Genomic DNA, 9,357 nt, shown 5'->3' with positions numbered 1-9,357 from the left:
GGACGGCTTAGGTCGGGCGTACGCCAGGAAGTTAAGTTGAAAATCTTTGGCGAGTTATTCGAAGGAGGCGACGGTCCCTGGCTTCAGGCCGCTGTACCATGTGCGGGACGACCCCCGCAGAGTCGTGGGGAATGCCCTACACATCAGGGCGTCAGAAGTCCCAAATAGTGCCATATGGGCGCGAAAGGCGGCCACGTGGTCCGTCGGGTTGGTGGCGCCGTCATACGCATCCAGGGAGGGAAGGCAGAAGTGCGACGGGACCGCCTGCTCTTGTATCTCAGGGGTGAATGGAGACCCTTGGCGTCCGTCCACCCTGAGCTCTCCCTTTGACTTGCGGACCTCCTGTTGTACCTCGTCAAGCCTTTGACTGACAAGGCATAGCTGAGCTCGCAGGGTATTAGTCGAGTCGGCGGTCGGAGCGTCGGGCTCGGGTCGACTCGCTGTGTCTTCTGCTTCTCGGCTCCCCGGCCGAGCTGCGGGGTTTTGAGGTGATACGGGGAGCTCAGGGAGTGGTGCGTGAGTCTGGACAGGGGTCTCCCGTTGTGGCGAGGGCCGGGTCACGTGCGGAGGGGTCCGTTGGGAGACGATCGGGATGAAGGTCTGGACCATGCTGGTCAGGGTCCGGACTTGGTGGGCGAGGTCGTGAAAAGCCTCAGGCGATACTGACGGCGGGCGAGCGGGTGCGCCGTCGGGAGGCGTCAAGCCTAGGTCATTGAACAGTTGCCAGTAGCGTTCCGCCACCGTTGCAGGGCGTTCGTCGCGAGCTCGGTCCTGCGAGGGGTGTTCCCCCGAGGCGGGGAGCCCAGCGGGTGAGGACTCGCCGGGGTGGATTCGCTAGTCACCTGACATCTGGCCCTCCTTCTAGCGCCAATCTGTTACGGTAAGTAACTTTTTGAAGCCGTGGCCTCGGTTCTGGGGTTCGGATGTCGGGGATCTCGGGCGACGTCCCTCGGGGTCTCCCTGCGGTCGGGATCGGTCGTTCGGGGTGGTAGATCGGGTCGGCAGCTCTGCAGCAGCGCCAGGAAGAGACCACCTCGCCTTCGTTCCTGCACATAGGTCGGGTCGGGGGCTCGGCCCGACCCCTCCGACGATCAAGTTAGCGATGATGTGGAGAGGGTTTTGGAGGAAGAGAAACCTCCGTGTGTTGAGTGTGTGTTTTTCCCTCTGCTCAGGATTCAGGGGTATTTATAGAGGAGGTTGGATGTTACCTGACGTAGTTGTCTGTAGGGTAGGACTGTACCTTCGGTGGCGTCTGACATTGCCACTGGGGCTGCGTGGGAGGCCGAGCTGCTGCAGGGTATGGCGAGCCTTGGGGATCGTGTCGCTCAAGGGGATACTGTCATGACGTGTCACATCACCATTTTTACCCCTATCAGACATCATTATTTTGGAATGTAAGATTATCAAGAAGAAAATTACACATGCTACAAAGGGGCTATCCTTAATGAAATTTAATAAGAATTAAAAAAATTAAGTTGCTATCAATCTATAAATATATATATACATATATATATATATATATATATATATATATATATATTACACACACTACAAAGGGGCTAACCTTAATGAAATTTAATAATAATTTAAAAGAAATAGGTGATATCAATCTATATATATAAGAGACATATTACCATTTGCAGTCGCTGTCAAAGAAAATTGCAATGATCATAATATAAATGATGAACAATATTATCTTCCAGAAGCTTCTTTTTTTTTTTTTGCAAAAAGAAAATGATATAAAATTTTTACCACAAAAGTTCCTAAAAAATATAGTTTGGAAGAAATAAATTCCTCCACAAACTAGAAAGTTTGTTTACCTGAATATGAGTGGTCATTCGATTTAAGAAACTTGAGAATTGGTGAGTATTACTGGAACTCAAGTTAGATTGTGTAATGTTCAAAGATACCAAAGACAAGTGAGAGATTGAGTATGCCAAATTGAAGACATCAATGTATGATTATTAGGAAAAAGATTACATACACACACACACTACATAGGGGCTAACCTCAATGAAATTTAACAAGAACTAAAACGAGAATTGAGTTGCTATCAATCAATATATATAAAAGAGACATATTACCAAGAAGTTTCATTTTTTCTTGCAAAAAGAAAAAGACATAAAACATTTACGACACAAGTTCCTAAAAGATTTAGTCCGAAAGAAATAAATTCCTCCACATACTAGAAAGGTTTGTTTACCCGAGTATTTGTGGCCAGCCAATTAACTACATGATTTTCTTCACAGAATATATACGAAATTTTGATGATCATTCATATCAAACATCATTATCTCTAACAATATTTAGAATTTTCAAAGAGGAAAGAGATTATCAATTAAAGATATCGATCGTTATCTTAGAGTCTGATTCAATGTGATTGAAAATACTCGAACAAGCCACATGCCATTTCAATTCATTCCAATTGTAGAGAACAATTTATTGTGCACTAACTCATTGGAAAACTGTGTGTATACGTGTTTCTTTTCAGTTTGTTTACCTATTAACAGGCATTGTCATAGGAATGAATGCTCACAGGTCAACAAAGAGCCCAGAGAGGAGGGTTCTCTTCTTAACTGGGGAAGCTTCGGATGGTGGGTCGTCGTTTGCCTTTCTTTTGGAGCCTCTGACCTAGTTTTTCTAATGCATTTCACTTTCGTTTTGAGGTAAAAAGCCTCCTAGCAAAAGTAGTGTCGATACAAGGCAGCCACATGAATTTTCTTACGTAGACCCATTGTGACTGATCTCCGTCAACACTCCCCACGTCCCTTTGTTTAAAGGTGGTTGTCCTTCTTCTACACTTGTTATCTGTTGGCACGGATAATGTAACATCAAGGTAGAACAATGGCTATCATCCTGGTTCAAGTCAGACTGACAAGAAACAGATCCTGCAGGCCACAACTTTCATAACAACTCCTTCGCCATTTTCCCAGTGACTTCACCGTCCTGGAAACTCATCCAGTCATATATGAGAGGTTTACCTTGCTCCAGCAATTGGGTCGATGTGATGTTGGAACTTGGGCAATCGGGCAATTCCGCACTCGAAGGTTGTCAGACTCCGACGCAGTTGTCTTCTTCTTCCACAGCGACTGCTGCCTTTCTTTTCCTCTGAACACCAAGGCGTTCACCATCGTTGCTACTGACCTCTTTACGATCATTAATGTCGCCTCCAGAACCATGATGAGAGTGCTTAAGCGACTTAAACTTTCTTGGCCCATCAATATCTCAACCACGAGAAGCTCCACCTTGCAATATACGACTCTTCATGCCTAACTGCCGATCAACATTCAAGTTAGGGACGTGTATCATGAAATGAGATCCCACGAATTCCTTCCTGTTTGGCATTTCATCGAACACCTTAGCAGGAGCATATAACCTTCATCTTTGCCTTGGGAATCCTCTGCATGGTGGTATCTACATGGATTCACAGCAACAAGTCTAGTGATAGATTCCTGTTGTCGGCCGCCTATGACCAAGTAATTAACAATGTTTTTTCTGTCCTTTCTCACATCAAAATTCACTTAAATTTTACGTCATTACAAGTATCTAATGCTGACTTAAAATAACGAATAAAATCTCATTTCTTAATACCTCGGATTCGCACCATCTCCATCGTTTTTAATGCTTGATAACTGTAGATACTAGTAACACGAAGGTTCCACGGGGCAGCTCGCATTTCGAAAACGATGGTTTGGGCCTCTCTCTCTCTCTCTCTCTCTCTCAGAGAATATTTCAAAGCATCTTTTTCACTTTCCTCATCTGCAGCCATACAAGCCTTGCGATGCAGACTGTTCAAAAGAATGGCGCTTTCTCTTTTATCTTCTTTCGCATGGCTTCTTAATACATACTTCAGAAGCACCAATCGACTTAAGAGTCGACGGTAAGAAAATTGGAAGACTTATCGACGATCTGTTAAGTCAGCAGCCATCTTTTGCCATACATTTCAAGAAAAGCGATTGCACACCAAGAAATTGGATTTTACAGTAGAGACCACAGTGGATGTCTTATTCGCCTCCAGTGTTTCCAACCATTCATATCATCATAAAACAGAAAAAAGAAGGAACCTTTAATTTTGTTCCTAATCTTATGGGCGACTTTTCACTCGAAAGAGATATCTCCTTGCAGTTTTTCTACCTTGCATTATTGTTTGTAACATGACATGGTGATGCAATATATTTACTGGTCACATGATTCGTGTGAATACTTTCAAAGAAAAGTGGGCATTTCGTGGCTTTAGAACTGATTTAGAACTCAGATCTTTTAGTTATATGCAAATGATTTGTTATATTAAACAACAAATTACTGATGCCACATAATATAATTTATATATTCCCATCAGGCAGAAATTCTTTAGTTGCAAAATGATAATGGGAATTTTGACTTCAAATCATTCTTACTGATAATAAGTCCAAATTTTTTTGAAGATGTCAACTATCTTGGTTGGTGAAGATTTTGATAGTGCCCCTATGCTCAAACATCATCTTTGTTATTTATGTTTTGTACCAGAAGAAAACAAAAGTCTCAAATCAGTTGAAGATTCTTACTACTAAAAAATGCAGAATTTCTTGGTCTTAATTTTCCTTATATTTGTTTTTTTGTTTATGAGACTTGTGATAGAACCCATGCCAACTATTTCATGTAATTTGCTCCAAATTGCGTCTCCAACACTTACCATGGAAACTCCTATAGATTGTCATCCAGCGTTAGTTTAAGGGACTATAGAAATAATTTCAAGAGAAAATTTAGCAAAAATAATGTAATTATGCCTAGTAGTTAATGAACCTTATTATATTTTTGGTGGCCTTACCACAAAATTCAAAGTGATTTGACTTCATATCTGCCAATGAGCTACCAGTCCACAAATCAAAGCTTTGACATTTTATCATGACTTATATAATGCTTTGAATGGACTGATTTAGTGATGATATTGCTGCAGAAAGCTGTAATGGAATTGTGACAGTCAATCGATTAAAAATATTCTATCAGGAAAATGTCAAAATGTGATGCTTCTCACTGAACCTTGCAATCCGTAGTATAAAAACTATTGCTTATATGTTCTGTCATCCTACAATATCTCATTCGTCAGACTTCCTCAACTATGATTACTTGTTGTACTTTGGGGTACTATTTATTAATAATGATCATCCTGTATGGCACTGACATGGTTTCCGTGGTTGGATATCCACGTACTAACTTGGCAAATGCCCGTCATCAGAGTCACAGTCAAAGCAGATTCATGGAACGCCCACAAGCAAAAGGATAGGAGGAAAAGAGGAGAATGTGTGTGCATTGCAGCAGCACCACCTTCAAAACCGCGTCTTCAAAGTCCAGTTTGGAAGGGGTCTTCGACGCGTATCCAAAAGTAAAGGCTGCAGGAAATGGAGCACAGATGGCTGCAACTTTTGTCAAAAGACTGCATCGTATGCCTTACTTATGCATTGCGCAATATTGCAGTGGCCAACATTACAGAAAATGAACACGCCGAGTTCCCCAACAACATCTGCAATTGTTGGCTGGGAATGATCTTGTCCGATTCTTGATCTTGCTTGAACACTGTGCGTAAGACCCAGCAGAGGTACACAAGTTTGACTATGTCACGAGGCACCAAAGTTTTGAATCAGATTTAGTCTTAACTGGATGATGAATTCCTTAGGTGTGAGATGTCCTCAGATGGTGGAATCTTTCCACTAGTTGACACCGTCTTTCCCTCATCAATGCTAAGTCTACTAATTGATTAAGTCAACGTCTTCTGGCGGCAATGGTATCAGACATCGCTAACGAAGAAACCGATGCCACCATCTAAATTAAGTCCATGATTTGGTCAGGCACTATGGAATTAAATTTCCCTTCATAGCAGAATGGTATTTATGATTCCCATCAACTTTGATCATAGACGAGAACCGTCGTTGGAGCTTGTTGAGATACAAGCAGATAAAAGAATCTTGCAGTTCTCGTTCGCAGGATCAAAAGTTGATAAGCCAAATACATTTGTTTCAGACATTAAAAGAATATATGGACAAATTTTAGTCGGTTTACTGCAAAGAAGACTAAAGCTTCATTTTGAGCTAATTTCCAGTAGTTCAAATTTCTTTTCTCCATCAATCTGATCTCAGTTCCAAACAATCGAACATCTTTTCCCTCTCTCTCTCTCTCTCTCTCTCTCTCTCTCTGCCAATCTGAACAACGCGAAAAAGTACGGAGAGAGAGAAATCTAACAACAACAGGGGAGTTACTCCCTTTTATTGTATCTATCTATAAGAACAATGATTCAGTATCAAATTAGAAGAGCTCAAATTTCCATGACTCCTGATCCAAGACAGCTCTTTGACGCTGGTTAAAAGGATCGAGGCCTAGCTTTCCATCCAATTCATCATATAGATGGAATCCCATCCACCGAAGTCATCCGCACCCCAGAGCCATATCGATTCTGGCCACTCCACGAATGGAAGTTGGAGGTTCTCGGGCTCAAATGAAGAGTCGACAGAAGAGCATGATGATGAAGGAAGAGCAGCACAAGAAGCAGAGGACGCAGCAACCGCATAGGGGACTATCATCTCATGAGGCTCCATCATCGGCACTTCATCGGTACAAAATCCAGGGGATTTACAGAGGAATGCCTCAGTCTCAGTAGGAGTAAACCGGCTTGTCATGATGCTGTCCTCTTCCGCTTCCATCTCAGCCGTCGTGGAAGAATGTTGCAAACCCAGCTCGTCACTGCTCTTGTTCTCATCAACCAAAGTACCCACATGTTGCTGTTGCTGGTGAGGAAGCTCATCTGCCGATGGAATGGGCTTGTGAGTCATGGGGTCAATGCCCATCCTTCTGAGCTTCTTCTTGATGTGAGTGTTCCAGTGATTCTTTATCTCATTATCAGTTCTACCAGGGAGATGAGATGCAATCTTAGACCACCTGCCAGAGAGGAAGCAAACAGACGAAGGTTTGGTAGGGTCAAGTGGAGTCCAGCAACTCTAACAAGAAAACCATGTAACACAAACAAAGTTCAAGATAGAAGAACATGAAAGCGAGAAAGAGAGGGAGAGCATCAGGAGACCTGTTGCCAAGCCGAGAGTGGAGCTCAATAACCATCTTCTCCTCATCGTCTGACAGCAATCCCCTCTTCAGATCAGGTCTCAGATAGTTTGTCCATCTTAGCCTGCAACTCTTACCACATCTCAGCAAACCTGCATCAGCAACACACTACAATCAGCAAATTAAGACAACAACAAGTGCTCTTGTTGATGATCTAGCAAACTTTCCACTCAAAAATCTACGAAAGAAATTATGAGTCACCAAGCAACCAATAGAGGTGTGCGATGTTCAAGTTCACATTCATGATTGAAGGCGAGAGAGACCTGCAAGCTTGGGCACAGCTCTCCAGCAGCATTGACCATTGGTGAGGATGAAGTTGATCAACTTCCTGTCCTCCTCTGCTGTCCAGGGCCCCTTCTTCAGCCCCACCTTATCACAGCATGGCTGCCTCCCCATGCCACAACCTCTCACCCCCTTCCTCTGTTCTGCTTCAACACAACCGCTCGAGTGCGAGGCACACAGCAATGGTGATGGCATGGCGAAGCCACCAGCTTCACCTTCCTTTATAGCGCCCTCGCTCAACCTTGCACCGTGCTTCGCAGTCCAAGTCGAAGGGACACGTGTTAACTGCGGATGGACGATTGCTTGTTCTCACGTGGGAACTTGGTTTTCGGATAGCGCCCTCCCATCTGCCATTGCTTGCTTGGTCTGCAAGGGCCCAAGGATGCGACTCAAAAGGCTGCCGCTACATTACGATTTCTCCTCAAGAGATGGTCAAAATTTTCTTCAAGAAATCAGGAAGAATACATGCTATTTTTACCTGATAACTTCACCTAACATAACCATTCCACTCCAAGTCCATCTTGCTATTGTTTTCAAAGTCCTTCTGGTCTCTTTTGGTCTCTCTGTTCTTTATTTTAATTTGATCATACTTGGGATGGATGGATTTAGGATGAATGGAAATTGTATGAACCAAGGTTCACCATACCGATGTGTACCACCCGGTACGGGCGGTACATACCGGTCCGAGAGGCGACCGGTACGCGGACCGCCCTCTACCGGACGGTACACCAAAAAAAGTATATATATTTCGACCGTTACCGCCCGATACCACTCGGTAACGGTCGAAATCGACCGGTACCACTCGGTAACGGTCGAAATCGACCGTTACCACACTGTAGCAGTGCTACAGTGCTCCAACGGTCAAATTGACCGTTGGAGCCATTTCTCCTTCTATTTAAACTAATCTTCTCTCCCCTATTTCATTATACTCTCTTAAACTCTCTCTCAAACATTTCTTTTCTCTCATAAACTCTATAAAACAACGATTTGTGAATTCAATCGAGGTAAATTTGGGAAGATTAAGAGGAAGAACTTTCTAATCAAGAGGTATGTATTCGTTTTCTTTAATTAAAGAGTAATTAAGTTATTTAATGCTGCGATTAGTTATTTTAATGATGATTTAATCAAAATTTGTTTGATTTTATATCAATTTAATGTCTTTAATACCTATTAGGGTATTTGTCATGTTTATAGTGGTGAAAGAGAAGTAATTAGTAAAAAAATTAACTATATTAATCATATAATTAGTGTAGATAAATGATAAGTTTATCATAATTTGAATTTTGAATCATATTGGATTAAAATTACATATTTAATGTTTCTTTTATGTGTTTAACATATATATGATGGTAAAATAAGTTTAATTATGTTTTATTAAAGTTATTTAATACTATAATTAGTTATTTTTACGATGATTTAATCAAAATTTGTTCGATTTTATGTGAATCCAATATCTTTAATATCTATTAGAGTATTTGCCATGTTTATAATGTTGAAAAAGAAATAATTAGTGAAAAATTAACTATATTAATCACATAATTAGTGTATCTAATGATTTTAATACTTCTTTTATGCACGTAACATATTTATGATAATAAAATATGATTAGTTATGTTTTAATAAAATTACTTAATATTGTGATTAGTGATTTATGATCGATATTTGGTCAATTTAATATGTTTATACTTTATAGTTTATTTGATTTAAATTTGATAGGATCATGGCACCAAAGGAACAGTCACACGATGATGCATGAGTTCATGCCCGAAAGCTAGATGGAAACCGTCATCATTGGCAATGTATTTATTGTGACTACATTGGTAAAGGTGGAGGAATAACTCGAGTAAAAATGCATTTGGCTGGTGGGTATCCTGACGTTGCAAAATGCAAGAAGGTTCCAACGGAGATCCGTAAATTATTTCAAAGCAAGATGAAACAAGCAAAAGAAGATGCATTAAAAAAGAAGGCAAGAGTTGAGGAAGAATA

The 9,357-nt window shown here is 41.6% G+C and overlaps 1 protein-coding gene across 1 annotated transcript; it reads right to left on the bottom strand.

Moving 5' to 3' along the window:
• Positions 1–6,212: 6,212 nt before the first annotated feature.
• Positions 6,213–7,572, bottom strand: LOC135617103 (transcription factor MYB20-like). Its single transcript, XM_065117019.1, has 3 exons — positions 7,353–7,572; positions 7,052–7,181; positions 6,213–6,909 (listed from the first exon to the last, which is right to left on the bottom strand). Exons 1-3 carry the CDS (start codon positions 7,564–7,566, stop codon positions 6,351–6,353), a joined length of 903 nt encoding a protein of 300 aa, XP_064973091.1. The 5' UTR covers positions 7,567–7,572; the 3' UTR covers positions 6,213–6,350.
• Positions 7,573–9,357: the final 1,785 nt, after the last annotated feature.

This window comes from Musa acuminata, chromosome BXJ2-7, assembly GCF_036884655.1.
Source record: "Musa acuminata AAA Group cultivar baxijiao chromosome BXJ2-7, Cavendish_Baxijiao_AAA, whole genome shotgun sequence".
Lineage (NCBI taxonomy): Eukaryota > Viridiplantae > Streptophyta > Magnoliopsida > Zingiberales > Musaceae > Musa > Musa acuminata.
Note: the sequence above shows the minus strand (reverse complement) of the source record. Positions and strands in the feature narration are given on the sequence as shown.

Coding starts and splice junctions, on each gene's coding strand:
- LOC135617103 (XM_065117019.1), bottom strand. CDS start 7,566: ATGCCATCACCATTGCTGTGTGCCTCGCACTCGAGCGGTTGTGTTGAA. Junction 7,182..7,352: donor AGCTGTGCCCAAGCTTGCAG/GTCTCTCTCGCC, acceptor TTGCTGATGCAG/GTTTGCTGAGATGTGGTAAG. Junction 6,910..7,051: donor CACTCTCGGCTTGGCAACAG/GTCTCCTGATGC, acceptor CCTCTCTGGCAG/GTGGTCTAAGATTGCATCTC.